General features: G+C 36.6%; 1 protein-coding gene across 1 annotated transcript in view; it reads right to left on the bottom strand.

The window, feature by feature from the left end:
* The window catches only part of LOC113548091 (nuclear hormone receptor FTZ-F1), a 61752-nt gene that overhangs the window by 1165 nt on the left and 44627 nt on the right, over nucleotides 1-15960 (bottom strand). The window contains exons 5-9 of the mRNA XM_026948761.1: nucleotides 12928-13196; nucleotides 10876-11631; nucleotides 1116-1374; nucleotides 797-897; nucleotides 297-707 (exon numbers count right to left, since the gene is read on the bottom strand). Coding sequence (XP_026804562.1) covers nucleotides 561-707; nucleotides 797-897; nucleotides 1116-1374; nucleotides 10876-11631; nucleotides 12928-13196 — 1532 coding nt within the window. The 3' untranslated portion in view covers nucleotides 297-560. The remainder of the gene's footprint in view (nucleotides 1-296; nucleotides 708-796; nucleotides 898-1115; nucleotides 1375-10875; nucleotides 11632-12927; nucleotides 13197-15960) is intronic.

Here is a 15960-nt window from a genome sequence, read left to right as displayed (position 1 = left end):
CGAGACTAGTCCCCCTTGACACCGGACGGCGGACGGGTTGCGGATTAATGTTATCAATTATTATCATATTATAAAAAATCAAATAAATAACACTCGCTCACGTCTATAAGACCGTCGTGCGTATAAACCAGTAGCGGGGCCAACAAGCGATAAAAAGAAAACGGGTTAACTCGAGCCGCCCGCCCAATGGACAGCTATAGAGCTGCACATCATCATAATATAATAATAATATATTACATGACTTCTGCGATTGTAAAAATAATAAAAATCTTAATAATTTAATGGATGTTTCTTACGTGTGAACGAGTGCGAGGAGTGCGTGCGCGTGTCTCTTCTTCGCATTGTAGATGGTATCGATTTGACGTTGTGTGTGTATGTGTGTGTGAGTGTGTGTACGGGGTGGTGTTGTGTTGTGTGTGGTTCAAATATATATATTTAAATATAATAATAGTAATATATTATCATTAATATATTAATAATAACAGTAGGTACGCTATTATTGTAATAAATATAATATTTTGTTGGTGAGTGGTGTGTGTAGGTATATTGTGTGATTTGTGTTATTTTCGCTTGGCGTGCAGCATCTCCATGAGCAACGTCTGCGTGGGAGCACCACCGCTACAGTGCTTCAAGTACAGACTCTCCTCGCCCCTGGTGGCTATGTGATGGATTTCGGGCAGCACGGACAACAACTTGGTAAATTTGTCCTATAAAAACAACGAGAGGGACATTAAATATCGCATCGTTACTTATAAAAGTAATAAATATTATTCGACTATATTTCAATCTCGTTTACCTGTACTTGAGAGTTAGCTGTGATGCAATAGTCCAACAGAGCCTTCAACACTTGCTCGTGGCCTTCATGAACGTGTTTACTGTTACCGATCCCTTTAACGTCTAAAGCAGAAAACAAAATCCGTTAAAAACCTTCATTCCCGCGGTATACCTCACGGTACACAGGACGTAATCTGGGAGATTTGACCTACTCTATGATTTGACTGTTGTTGTTGTTGTTATTGTTAGTTTCGTTAAAATCTTCAAATTCTCCAGACAAGCCATGTATACGAGTAGGTGGGGGAGGGGTGTATGTCTTCTATATAATAATAAAGACTTACCGGGGTTCAACAGTAGCAGGAACTTTAAGCAAATGTAATCGCCGACGTCAAACTTGAGCTCCTGTAACCTGTCGATGACCTGGGCGAAACAGTCGGCCATCGTGGTGACGCCAAGCAGACCGAGTGCGAGCAGATCGAACTTTTGTCCATTGTGCAACATAATCTCGTTGGCCAGGTTGTTATGCATGTGATGATGGATGTGATCCAGCACCAGCATGTCAGACCAGGAGTGCTGCAACAATTTCATTTGGTCGTCCACCTGGGCAATGCAAAGAAAAAAAATATTTAGTAAATTGGATTTAAAACAATCGCTATAGTTTATAAAATGTAAAAAAATCTAATAATATTATAGTAATATATTAATTTATAATGTATCCATCGAACAGATAAGAAATAATATTGTTGTATAATATATCATCTTTCGGCGAATATAGATTGGTGGTAAACTTAATACGATATTAATATATTATAGGTACTCTAAGAATAATATATATATAACATTATAATTTCGTATATCAACAATGGTAATACGCACATAAGTTCACACATTCGGGTGATGATAATGACGTTTTATTATATGCGCATAATTGCGTTATACCAAATATGATATGTACATAGCCGCCGCATTTTTAGAATTAATTATATCGCGGCCTTAGTGTATCTCCTCTCGCGGAGAACGGCGGAACGTTACCGATGAGGTTAAATATACAGGGGGATGATGGGTTTATATCAGGGATGCGTGTCTTGTTGCATAACCATGATTACGACGGCGGGTCATAGCGTAGGATTAAACCTATATCAATTCCTGTCGCCCCCGTCCACTGCTGCGGATAATTCTCTTCGCATACCTATATACAACAATATCGTTACACGGGTATAAAAATATATAAAAATATATATACACGTAATATTCACGGCACATCGCGCGATCGGAGCGTATAATATTATGATCAGACCTACTTGCAGCATTTACGCGTAACGAATCGTAAGACCTTGAAAAGTGAAAGAAGAGTCTGTGACGGCGGTGGTTGCGCCGTATATAGAAGTGTATTACACATAGATACATATATATATGTGTGTGTGTATATACATATACATACATAGATGCATACATCTACACAGTATAATAATAGTAATAATAATGATATAATAATAATAGGTATAATACAGGTAAGGTATATATATCAATCCGTAACGACTGCGTGCACTCGTTTTTGGTCGGACGGTAATTTCGTTTTTATATTCTCGTCAGAGTCCGAGACGTACACACGACGACGATTACTATTACTACTACAACCTAATACTATATAGTCATTACTACTACTACTACTACTATTACTATTACCACTACAACAAAGACAACAACAATAACAAAACAACCATCTATACCAGTGTTTCTCAACCTGTGATATACATGGAAAGCTCAGAGGTTTACTCTGCAAAGATAATCTTGACTGATATAAAAAATTGGAATTATTTACATTAAATATCGCTGTTGTCTACACAAACTCTAAAGGATACTAATCTTTTTGTACATCGAAACATCTGTGCAAAAAAATAAATTTTCTCACTTCTTATAAACAAAAAAAAATTGATATAAATTGGATGTAGGAAATTATTTAAGACTAAATAAGATATTAACGTCCTCGTCCATTCAAAACAACAAAAATTGTCTCATTTAAGTATTTAAACCATAATAATATCAAAATATTAATAAAAAAATATAATATATAATATATTTATGATATACTATATTTAATTTTACTTGTGTGCATTAAATGCTTATATTGTAATTTTTATGTAACTCCCAATAAAAGACTCCATGCGTGTAAAATAGCGTATTCATTTTTTATTAAGCAAAGAATAAAGTTATTAGACTAAGTGGTATGTATTTAAAAAATTTCAAAATGCGTAGATGGAACTCAGATATAAAAAGGTTAAGAACCGCTAATTTATACTAATCCTACAATATGCGAGTACGTCGTCTTGGTACAAATAATTCTACCCGTTTTACTCTATGTCAGTAGTTGTAGTCTTCGTCGCGGTCGGCGGAAAATCCGAAAAGAAAAAAAAAATATTTTAAGAATAACTAAATATAGTAACGCGCGTAACGCGTTATTACGTGAGTCTTAATTTTTTTTTTACACTCCGTCTCATCTGCGTTTTCCGCTTTCACCGCAGGATAAAACCTTGAAGCTCAAGGCCAATGCCGACGATTTCACTCGCGCGCGCGCGTGGAAAATCCGATACGCCGCCGTAAGAAAAACAACGCCATCGTACCACGGCAGTAAAGCGTGGTATTTCTTCGGTAGGACAGGAATGTACAACGCGTAATATTATCATAGAGACATGCGGTGCAGCGTGCCTAATCATCGCCATCATCATCATCATTATTTTTCATTATTTAGGGTTGGCCGCCATGTCTCTTTTTAATAATATTATATATACGTTCTATAGATGTTGTTATATATATATATACACAATAATATATTGTTAAAACGCGTTCCCGCTGATTTTAATAATCCACAAGAACCTTGTAATCGTAAAAATGGGACATTTGACATGTGGTGTACTGGATACACGCCAAAAAAATATACAATAATAATAATAATACTAAACAACGACGACGTAACATGGGAGTGCGTTTTATTATCGTTACCTACGCGCGTTATACATAATAATATAGTTTTTTTTTTTTTTAATATCAGTGAAATTGCGATATCACATACGAACGAATATTGCATCGTGTGTATCGTTGTCGTCGTCAAAATATTTTGCTATCATATAATATGTACCGAGTAATGAGTGTTATAAAATGTACCGAAACGATCTGAACGCAAACTCCGTGCATGACATCATTAAAATTTTTTTTTATATATATTATAATGACGTCAAAAAAACTCCGTTTGCATTGTACCTATATATTATGTTATTTTATAAATACTATACAAACTATAATCTCTGAGCATCATCGTCGATAACAACTTTATGCATTAAATGCAGCTGCACCGGGAAAAAAGTGCACGTCTGGACGTCAAAGTGTTTGATAATGATTACAAAAACTTATCGGACAACCGGTTAGACGATATAGAAATGTACGTGTCAACACCTTGCCACGCGGGATCGTGACGTGATGCACAAAACAAGACATGATTGTGATATTTACAGGCTAATTCTTCTGTTAATGAGTCAGTCACGGAAAAATTAAAACACGTTGCCCAAGGCTTACTCTCAAACCGTGGTTGTAATATATATTTGAATATAAAAAATGAAGTTGAGATGAGATTCGCATTGACACCTCTACCCTCTCATCAACCATAACCTACCGGTGGGTGATCTCAATATATTATGGATTTTAATATTTTATTTTATTATATATTTATACACGTTTCTCCAATAATTATTTGAAGATCTTTCTATTTGAGTCCATAAAATCAGGAAACAATCGATTTGATCAACTATTACACAACACAAATAATATTATGTAGGTATTTGAGAAATTAAAAAATTAAAATTGTATAATCCATTTTGATTATACATGTTTATAAATGTTACATAGCAATAAACTGTCTGTGTATTAGACATATCGTACATTTATTTAATAACATAATATAGTTAATAACGTTTCTTTTTTACATGAATTCAGACAAATAGTATAGTGCAAGAAACTTGAAATCATCTCAATGATTATTCTACGCATGACCCCCCTATATGCATCATGATCTTTGATTATTTGTTAAGACGATAAATTTGCAATCAGCAGAATTGCATCGCAATAAGTATAACATCATGATGTGTGCGTAGTGCGCTGTATACTATGAGAATATTACAACAAGTGTGGACAATTTATTGAGGTAGAAGCGACACTAGATTTTGATAAGACTAAGAAAAGAAAATCCGTCTCGCCGTATTAGTATATTATGTTTTATAATATTTAAATGAATATCATGGAAAGGAACACGTGAATTGAATATGTATGGATATTAATTGTGTATGGCGTAAACATGTCACCGTCTGCGATTTATATAAAACAACTTATTGGGCTTGCAATATTATAATTATTATTATATAATACAATATATCAAAGGGTGGGAAAAACGAACGTATCCAAAACCCACGTGTCATCTGATTGGATGTCAAGACGCGACGACACAAGGGCACACACTACACGGTAATAATATCAATAATAACAATAATAACATGCGTTTAATGAATTACTAAACAAATTTCGGGCCGATGAACTTGGGAAAAAATAAACTACAATGGTAGCAGTTGTCTATGTAAGGAACGACGGAGTCAGTGTCCACCGTGCAGATGTTGATATTATATATCATGTTGTTATAGGTAGTTTTTTCTTCAACACTTCCGCGTGCAGTGTGAGCGCGTGTGCGATATTTTCCCGCTTTTTATTGTTCACCAACGTTTAGTCAGAAGAACATCATCATTTCAAGGTGACCATAAATTGGCATTAGGTTCACGACACTCGATATTTACACTAAAAACAGCGTGTACACGCATTTTTCTGTTATTGTTATTTTTAAGTATAAATACAACAGACATACACACACACATAAGTGTTCTTAGCCCGTGATCGTCGTAAAACACGATGAACCCGGGCAATGTATTTTAACTTATTATAAGTATAATATAATGATATGGCGCGTGAAGTACGACGACATTTGAAAGAATAAACGCCATGATGGCGTCGTCGAGAAGACAAATACGTAATATTATAACACCCGACATGTATAATAGGCGATAACATTTAATTGGCGGGCGTATAATAGACGGGCCGCGGGTATTTGCGAGACCGACCGTCAAGTTTTTAGTTTTTATTTTGGCAACCCCAAAAAATAGGTCATCGGAGCAACGCGGCGGCGGCGTTGTTCGCGTTATAATCGGTATAGCGTGTGCGGGGTGTGTCGTATTATATATATTATATTTATATACGTTTCGCGTCATTTGGCGCGTTAACAAACACAATCGACGACAAATATAAGCGAAGCCCTTTGCGGAAAAAATAAGCACGTAGACGGAGGAGAAGAAAAAGAAGAAGAGGAGGAGCAAAACGGTTAAAGGTTTTCTCACCGAAACAAAAAAAAAAAAAAAACAATAATATTATAACGACGGAAATAAAAAACTCATCGACCGGAATGTGTCTAACTGGCAAATAATATTACACAAACCCTATCGAGTAAAAAACGTAACATTTATAATAATAGTATCATAATAAATGGGACACGATATTATGGCGGAGTACAGGCGTCTTGGGCGACCTACAGACACAGACACACGCATTCGCGAACTCGCGCACGCGCACATACGCGATGACGTATATCCCTTCCAACCCGCACCCAAGGAAGATCGATCCCTGGCCTGACCATGACCTACCGTACACAACCAAATTAACCTAGTTGCAAACTGCACCCCTCCACGAACGTTTAACCCCACCGATGTAGCCTACGCGATAGCTTAATAATGTTAGACCTCCTCCCCTCGACTGCAGAGCGTAAACGACATCGTGTTATTATTATATTATATACGTGTAGAACATTTCGATGTTCTATATATATATATATATATATATATATATTTATATTATGTACATAATGTGTTATATTTTTGCTGCTCTGATGGCGAAAACTCCCTAGAGACAAGTGGCGGCTACTCCCTCCCTCCTTCTACATACAATGCACAAATAGGGAAAGCCGACCTTTGGCTGGAAAAAATTCAGGAAAAGTTTTATAACCGACTCATTATACAACTCTAATATACAACGCGATTATAATATATATCATAATGACACGGCAATATAATACTCGATTATCACTGTTATACCATGGTTAAAATATTAAAGACGTGTATTATACACGTATAATATGAGTGACTATACTCTAAATAAAACTAAAAAACTATCTTTTTTATACCTACATGATTTGAACCATACCGTCGAGATTTCTAAAAATATAAAAACTCTTACATAAGTGTGTAGAATTAAAATCACGTTTGCAGCACATCTATAAAAATCAAAAACTATATGGATTTAGAAATGCAGTCACACTTTATCGGTGGTTACAAAAATATTATTGTTAACACGTGTGACATCCAAATAAAAATTACATAAAATTTACTGCGTATATGTATATTTATATAAACCGTTACGTAAGATATAAACAAGAAATATCATCTGACCAGTAAATTAATTTCGTTTCAAAAACATTATTCCTCCGAGGCTCCTATAATAATATTACAATATATTTCATATTAATATGTTGTAAAAATACCAGTTTAAAATTCATATTTTAAATTTTCAGAAATGAAAGTTTTTTAATTTTCAATCGCAATGTGCAAGACTCTTGACCTTGGTTCTGGCATTGTTTACAATATGCATTTATATATTTTTATTTTATTTTAGAAATTCTCCAAAAACAAAATTCTAAATGAATTTCCGTCAAGTAAACAATAATATTATTCTCTCGGCATTCTTTCAGTTAAAATAAAACATTGTTTATGCATAAAACATTGTGCTTAAAACACGTTTTGGATTTTTAACCGTTTCGCAAAGCGCATAATATAAATTGTTTTATTTTGTACGTACGCGCGTATTATATATAACAAAAAAAAAAAACTGAAACCGAGCAATGAATATAAATATATTCCAAAATATTTGTGTCACGGGCGTAATGCAAACTTTTCGCCTCGTCGTTTAACGTGCTCTGTACAACAGTCGTGTAATGTTATAATACATACATATATCTAATGGGAGTTGCCCGTTGTACAATGATATCGGAGCACACGCGAGTATATAACGTATCCGTTCGGTCCACATTTTATGTTTATTCAAGTTTATTATTTAATCCACGCATAAAACGCAGAGACCAAGACTAGAAATATTAATAATAAGTACCCGGAAAACATATTTTCTGAAGAACATTACCTATAGAGCTGAATGCTATATTATTATTTTATTTATTTTAAAAACGTTCAGAATTTTCTTATAAAAATTAATTGATATTTATGTACATAATATGCATAATATGTCTATATTGTGTAATCATAAGTTATTTTAATAAGTACGTCGTATTTGATAAAACCATTTGTTGAAAACAAATCAACAATATCTAGACTTAATATTTTTTAAACTAGACCATATTGAAAATTACCGGCAAAAAATAAGTTCATTCCATAATTATTCGACAATAAAGTATAACGTGTAATCAAATCGTGTTCCTTCGTACTACCGCAAAAAATATTAGTGTAAATAACGCAGTTTGAGAAAATATTTTAATATTTAATCGGAACTTGGCTGAAGTCTATTGTTAGTATCGAAACCCATATTGTAGTGATAGAAATCGAAAGTATAAAAAAAATGAAAACTATATTTAAAAACTAGAGAAATAATGGACTGGCGGGCTTATCGAGTGATACCAACGGTCGAACTTTCGTGCGGGGGCGCTCCTTTCCGGCCATCTATACGTTACCCGCGAATACTTCCACCGCGCCATCAATATGACCCAGAAAAAATACAAACACACACTAAAGAGATATTAGTATAAAACATACCGACAACGAACAAATGAAATATTTAACTAAATTTGCAACTGTCGGTCGTGCCGCGAGTAAAACGAGGTTAAATATTTTAAATATAAATTTTAAAATGTTAACAATATTAAGAAATGTGTAAAAATCGTAGGTAAAGTATATCGTTTCGGGACTTTTCTCGATGGTTAGGAATGGGCGGTCGGCTGTTATTTTAATAATTAATAATTAGAAGCATTTTTGTTTTATGGCTATAAATAAAAATATATTGAATATTATTATTTTACGTTAAAAAAATTATTGGCATAGTTAAAAATTAAAATTGATATAAATACTTGATAAAAAAAACACCATGTAAATTGTTTTTAATTTATTATTATATTCTGAGGAGTACAACGTTTAAGTTATTTTATTTTGTAATTACTAATTTGAGAGCAATATTCATTAGAACTTTAAGATAGGACGTATTCCCAAAAAATATACCCAGGACGAAACTAATTTGAGGGCCGGTAAAATGGTTTTCCCGGGCCGAATGATTTTCATAGTCCACCGCCGAGTCCCATATAACCATCATCCGTCATACGCCCGCCCACGCCTGCACAGTATATTATTGTGCATAATAAATAATAATAATACGAGTACGGTGGAGGGCGACATCGTCGTTCCTACTCGATTGAACACATATAATAATAATAATAATAATAATAATAATAAATTATTTTATCAACGACGACGACGTCAGCGGAACGGCAACGCCGACACATAATGAGCATCGTCAAAAGGCGGCGACGGCGGCGAAGAGGAGGGAACGGCGAGCACCACCACCACCGCCGTCGAGGACGACGTCGCCGCGCCGCCGACCCCCTAAATCGGGCCCCCGGGACAATTGCCGCGACTACCACACGATACGGGGCCGGTGCCGCGACCATCGGTTGTCTTTGTGCCGGGCCAGCGGCAGCCGACTAGCCGAGCGCCGTGCGCTTACTCGCTGCACAGTGCTCGTACTGTGTATTTATACCTCTTTTTCGTATATTTTTAAACGACCGACGACGCGCGCAATTAAGAACGTCGTTGAACGCTATGATAAATGGCATAGGTACGCGTGTGCATAACATCACATTAAATATTATTATTATGATGCACATCGCACACACTCTATCGCTATACTACGCGCTGCAGTTTGTTCTTTTCGGTTTTTTTTTTTTTTTTAAATATTATATTGTACTTGAAATACATATGCCGATTGCTGTAACTCTTTACTATTATTATTTCACAGCAGACAAATACGCAAATCCCACGGGATTTCGCGTGTCGCGCGTGTTCCCGGGCGGGCTGTCCCGTCGCACGCACCACGCGATATTAATATAATACACCTCTTACGATATAACGATAATAATAATAATAATACAATCGTTGCTGCGGCCAACTCGTTTTTTTTTTTTTCGGCGGCCATAATAATATATCATTTCGATCGTAATTAAATAATAAATACAAAAAAAATCGCACGCACGGCATCAACGGCATTGTTCTACACACACACACACACACACACACACACACACACACACACACACACACACACACACACACACACACACACACACACACACACACACACACACACACACACACAATCGGTTTCGAGCCGTTGGGCTTTCTGTGCGCCGGAGTTGCGCAAAACCGCGCGGGCTGGCGCCGCGAAACTGTGAGTGCGAGTGCGTTGCGTACACAACAACGACGACTTGCTGAATGCTTGCGCGTGTGTGGCGGCGATGAACTTGGCCTCATTTTTTTATTCATATACCCACTCTCCCCCCCCCACCCACTCGCAACAATATTTGCAACCAATCCGAACCGCGAAACGATCGGTCTGCCGCTGTTTTCATAATGGACCGATCACGCGCGCGCGTAGTACAAGCACGAGATCGTATACGCATAATATGTTAACATAATATTATATCATATAATAAAATACAACGATCCATACAGGTTTTGGGTATCGCCCATCGCATACCAGTGGCGAGTATACGCATCGCCTGCTCACCCATCAATTGGCGGAAAATCGGGTTTTTTTTTAAACTTAAAAACTGTGCCCGTAGGCTCGTAATCCACAAAAATCACCTATATATAGACTAACGTTTTCATATCACATTGCCGTTATAAATAGCAGTAAAGTATACTACAATTGTACTCGATATAATAATATATAAAACATCGTTACCTTCAAATCTTTGAAGAACACCGAATTCCGCGCCCAGTCCACCTGCGAGAATAGATTCTGGTCGAGCACCTTGCACATGAGTTCGAACAGATCGACCTCACACTGGTTATACGTCTGGTTCTGCAACAGGCCGAACAGCGAGCTCTGCCACTCCCGGTCGTCCAGACCCTGCACAAAGTCCCGGATCATGGGCGACATGCCTTTGACGCCGCCACCGTTGGCGGTCGCAGCCGCAGCGGTCGACGTGCTACCGCCGCCGTCCACCATCTGCTGTTGCTGTTGCTGCTGTTGTTGCTGCTGCGGCACGTGGTGTTGCTGCTGTTGCTGTTGCTGCTGGTGCGCGGACAACAGGTAGTTCTTGGGCGACGACGGTGGCGACCACATTTTGTTCACGGACAACATGGACGCGGCCGGGACCGCCGACTGCTGTTGCTGTTGTTGCTGTTGTTGTTGTTGTTGTTGTTGTTGCTGCTGTGTCTGCTGGTGATGTTGCTGGTGTTGCGACGGCGGCACTCCGCTGTTTGCACCGGTCATGTTGGTCACGCCCGTGCTGTTGTTGTTGTTGTTGCTGCTGCTAGTGTTGTTGTTATTGTTGCCGTTGGCCGATGCCACGATTTGCAGCGTCATTTGCGAGTGTTGGTTGACCACACACGTGGTGCCTCCTGCACCCGTGGCTAGAGACCCAAGTCCGGCCTGACCCAGAGCCACGGCGATCGGGCTGGGTGACGAGTCGGGTGAGGACGTCAACGAAGACACCTGTTCGAGAACAAACAGACATATTATAACATACCGCATTACTGGATCAAAAATTTTCCGCGTTAGCGTCGCATAATGACACCTTATTATTGTTTTTTGCGCGAGTTAAAAGTATGTCATAATTTAAAAATACTCATTTATCGATTTAAAATTAAAATATCGTCATAAATGTCACCGTAAGACACAGATAACGTTCTGAACACATTAAGTTTTATAACGACTCAATTCTAGTGAACGCAAATTTGTTATGTTAAGCTTAGGTTAGATAAATAATACAAATTAAGCCAATGACATTTTTCTTTATCGAAAATCGTCTGACACTTATCGGCGAAAGTCGATGAAATATCGAAACCTACAAGACGGGCTTACGGTAAACGTTTAAAGATAATGTTAATTGGGGTGGGAGGGGTATGGAATATCCATTTCGTACCAGTTTAAACAACTACGCACATTTTACTGAGCCTACGCGATCGCGTAGGACACACCACATTGGTCGTCACAAGCATGTTCGTTGCAACGATGATAGCGCGTTATACTATTATTGTATGTGAAATTGATTACCGCAAAAAGTTACCCACGCAAGTACAATGTAATATCGATATATGATGATGTGCGTTTGTCCGATGAGAAAAATAATATCGATGCACTTCACCACACACCATTATTAAAATCAGAGACAATAACATATAATTATTTTGTATGAGCTCGTTGTCGGATACGGTTTTAAAACGGAAAAGTCGAATAACGAAATGATGCACATTGATCGTGGTGACTAGTGATGCAATATTGGAAACGATATAAAACAAATAAAACTGATCAATAACGAGCAGTTGTTATTTCAAATAGGGGCGGTGTGTATCGTCGTATTATGTGCAGCGCTTCCTGTACATTTAAAAATTGATATTTTTTTATTGAATAGAAGAAAAACTATACACTCATCGACAATAAATTAATAAGATATAAAATTACATTCGTAACGCAAAACACTTATGGGAAGTGACTATAAGCAATAACCCGCACAAGTTTAGAGTATATTATCTAATCTTCGATTGGGCTCATCAGGGATACAGTCTGAAGACATGGTTTAAATTAAGAGGGTATAATATTTAATGTAAGTTTCATGTGAAAAATATAATTTAGTTTCGCAAATTCATTTGCAATTTTAATTTGTATCCCGTTGTGTAGGGGTTGATGGTTGATTAGTTGTGATTTAAAATATGAGACACCCAAGAAACATTCACCGCTGTTGTTTTTGTTATTTTTTTCTTAATACAAAACTGGCAAACGACGTCTCACCTGGGGAATTTGAATTTCTTGTTTGATGTGCAAACTGGACACCGATGACGTGATGGTGGAGCCGGGGTACTGGCCTAGCGTGACCGCGTCGCCGGCCAACATGGCGAATTGGTGGTGGCTGTTGGCTCCGGCAGACGTGACCACGCCACCGCGCAACGTCTGCACGGCCATCTGTCGTTGACGCATCATCTGCAACTTTCTCGCCCTGTCCCGTTTATACATAGGTCCGAATTTGTTCCGGCCTCCTCGCATCCTGTCCGCTCGGACGGCTAAAATACAAAACCACACACAATTAGTCAAATTGTTCTACTATATCTATACAATAACATGATCTAAACGATATTTAATATTATCACTATGTATACATTATATATATGTATATACCATCGAGTAATTGATTTGATCTTGGATGGGATTTCGAATTCTTATATTGAAAAATTTATTTTCAGTTAATTATATTTACTCGTTTTAAAAATATTTGCATTGACATTTTATCAATATATTATTACTTTGACCCAAAATAAAATTATTTATTAAACATAAAATGTTTTAACACTCCAATTTCATTATATCTATATAATATAATGTAGCGAAGGCTTTTAGCGATTGTAATAGCAGTGCGGTATATTGTATATTCAATATTGGTAAATGCACATTGTTGTGATGCTGTCTATATATAATATTATATCGTTGTCTCCGAGGTGCGATCATAATTATTAATAAATAATTTGTTTCACAACGTCGTAAGAGCGCTAAAAACAATGGACCACGATTACGCCACTCACGACCGGCGGCGACGATGGCGGCATAGAGCCAAATGTGAAACGGACGACGGAAATCCTGTCCGGCAGACAGCCGGTGCCGGAGATTTACGAACTCGTCCGTGAAAAAACAGCAACCGGCCAAGTGTGTTAATTACGTAGTCGAAATTTAATAAATAATACTAAATATTATATACTATATTATATGAAATTCAAACTAAAATCACTGTTGATCCGAGGGGGATTATAGTTTATGCGTTGCATAAAATTTAAATGGGAAAAAAATTGTTGAATTGGGCGCTAAAGCTCAAAAATAATAAAAAAAATATGGGGAACAATATCATACGCCAACGAAGATCATGATCATAGTATTCGAGAAAATGATCGTGCCGATACGAATAATATACGTACTCGGTAATTTACGTACGAGTAGGATAAGTGTGTAGACTACATATTTTATAATATAATATGTATATACATGTACATGTACCTACGAGTGTGTGTTTATAGTCAACAATGGTTCTCATCGCACAGGTTTCCCCGCCACGTCAGTACAGGAGAACAATAATGATAGTGAAAAAAAAAATACCTCCTATTATTAAAGTTATTACCAAACCGACATATTATATTATTACTATTATTATACGCGAGACGACCGCGGAACGTTACATACGACGACGACGACGACGACGTAGAAGAGGGACACCGCACGGCGTAACGACGACGAATGCGACGGCGGCGGTATTGCATAGTCATCCTATATATTATACTATATAGGTATATATTTTTTAATATTTTATTATTATTATTATTGTTATTATCATCATCATCGTCGTCGTCGTGTGAGTATAGGTACCATGGCTTTGAGACTTTGACCGTATACACACTCGTTTGTACGAAGAACACTGAATAATATTTATCATTATTGTTACAATTAATGGTTCGAAAAAAAAAATAAAAATAATAAAAACAAAATTCATAAAGTGATAAGAGTATAGGTTGATAAAATTATAGTTGTTGACTGTTATTTGACCGTCGCGACAGCGTCTTAACGACGCAAAATCAAAATTGGTCAGTGGTTTCAAATATAAGTGAAAATAAACTGTCTGTACACATCCCGTTGTACATGCGATCCTTATGAGTAATAAACAATAATTATATAATATCACACGCTCGCTGGACCCACCCGACACCGCTGGACGACGATGACGGTGACGACGTGATATATATATTTTTCGGTTTTACATGCACTAACAGAACTCGGTTTTAAAATATTACAATATATTAATTTATACTATATACAATAATAATTCGTAGTGTACGCGCTCGTGCGTATTCATAATGTGCTGTACAAGTCATAAATTTTTGACGGAAAGGGTGGGAGGACTAAAACGACTTTTGGTTGTTGACGAATATTATTACGCTGCGTAACGAGAAAAGAACGAAAGAAAAAATAAATATTTTTGCGGATGGTATAAAATTGCATTCTAGCTAGCGCACGTCGCGTTGTATTATTATTTTTATAGTATAATATACGATGATGCTGATATTGTTATTGTTATATTGTGTACCTACCTATATCTATTATACTCTATACGTTTCGTTTTTTTTTTTTTTTTAATATAAAATAATATAATGATAATAGTATATTTAATAATTACGCACCGGTCGCACAGATCTCGGTAGAAAAAACAAATGCTAGTAAACATAAACCGGTTATAGCGCAGGTTATGACGCATGAGTAACAAAAAAAAAATTAGATATATACAGCGGATCATTTAATATATAATACGCGACCGCCGATAGTGATAATAAAACATATGGTCGTCCTCAGTCGATTATATTACGGTCGTGATAAGGCGGAGACCAATATCTGTGCTTATCTGTAGCACGCCGAAGCGTATATATTATATACTTAGAAGAAACGTCGAAATCATTGATTAAATATATTCATATTAATATTTTTTACATGCAGAATCGACTTCATTCATTATAATTGTAAACATGGAAATATATAGAATTAGTTCGTTCGGCTGATCAAAACAAACAATAATTATAATATAATAATACGTTTTACGGTTACAAAACGAAAATATAAAACCAACACAACTCTGTTCCCGTGGGATCGAAATCAATAATAATAATAATAACGTCAGTCGTAGTAAAACGTTTTTCCGATCGGATCCGCCAATAATACACACGTCGAATAATAATAATAATAATGTTATAATACGCATGCCCGTGCGTGTGGTGAATTTGTGAGCATTGCGCC

Source organism: Rhopalosiphum maidis, chromosome 1, assembly GCF_003676215.2.
Source record: "Rhopalosiphum maidis isolate BTI-1 chromosome 1, ASM367621v3, whole genome shotgun sequence".
Classification (NCBI taxonomy): Eukaryota; Metazoa; Arthropoda; class Insecta; order Hemiptera; family Aphididae; genus Rhopalosiphum; species Rhopalosiphum maidis.
The sequence above is the reverse complement of the archived record's forward strand: the minus strand, read 5'-3'. Positions and strand labels throughout refer to the sequence as shown.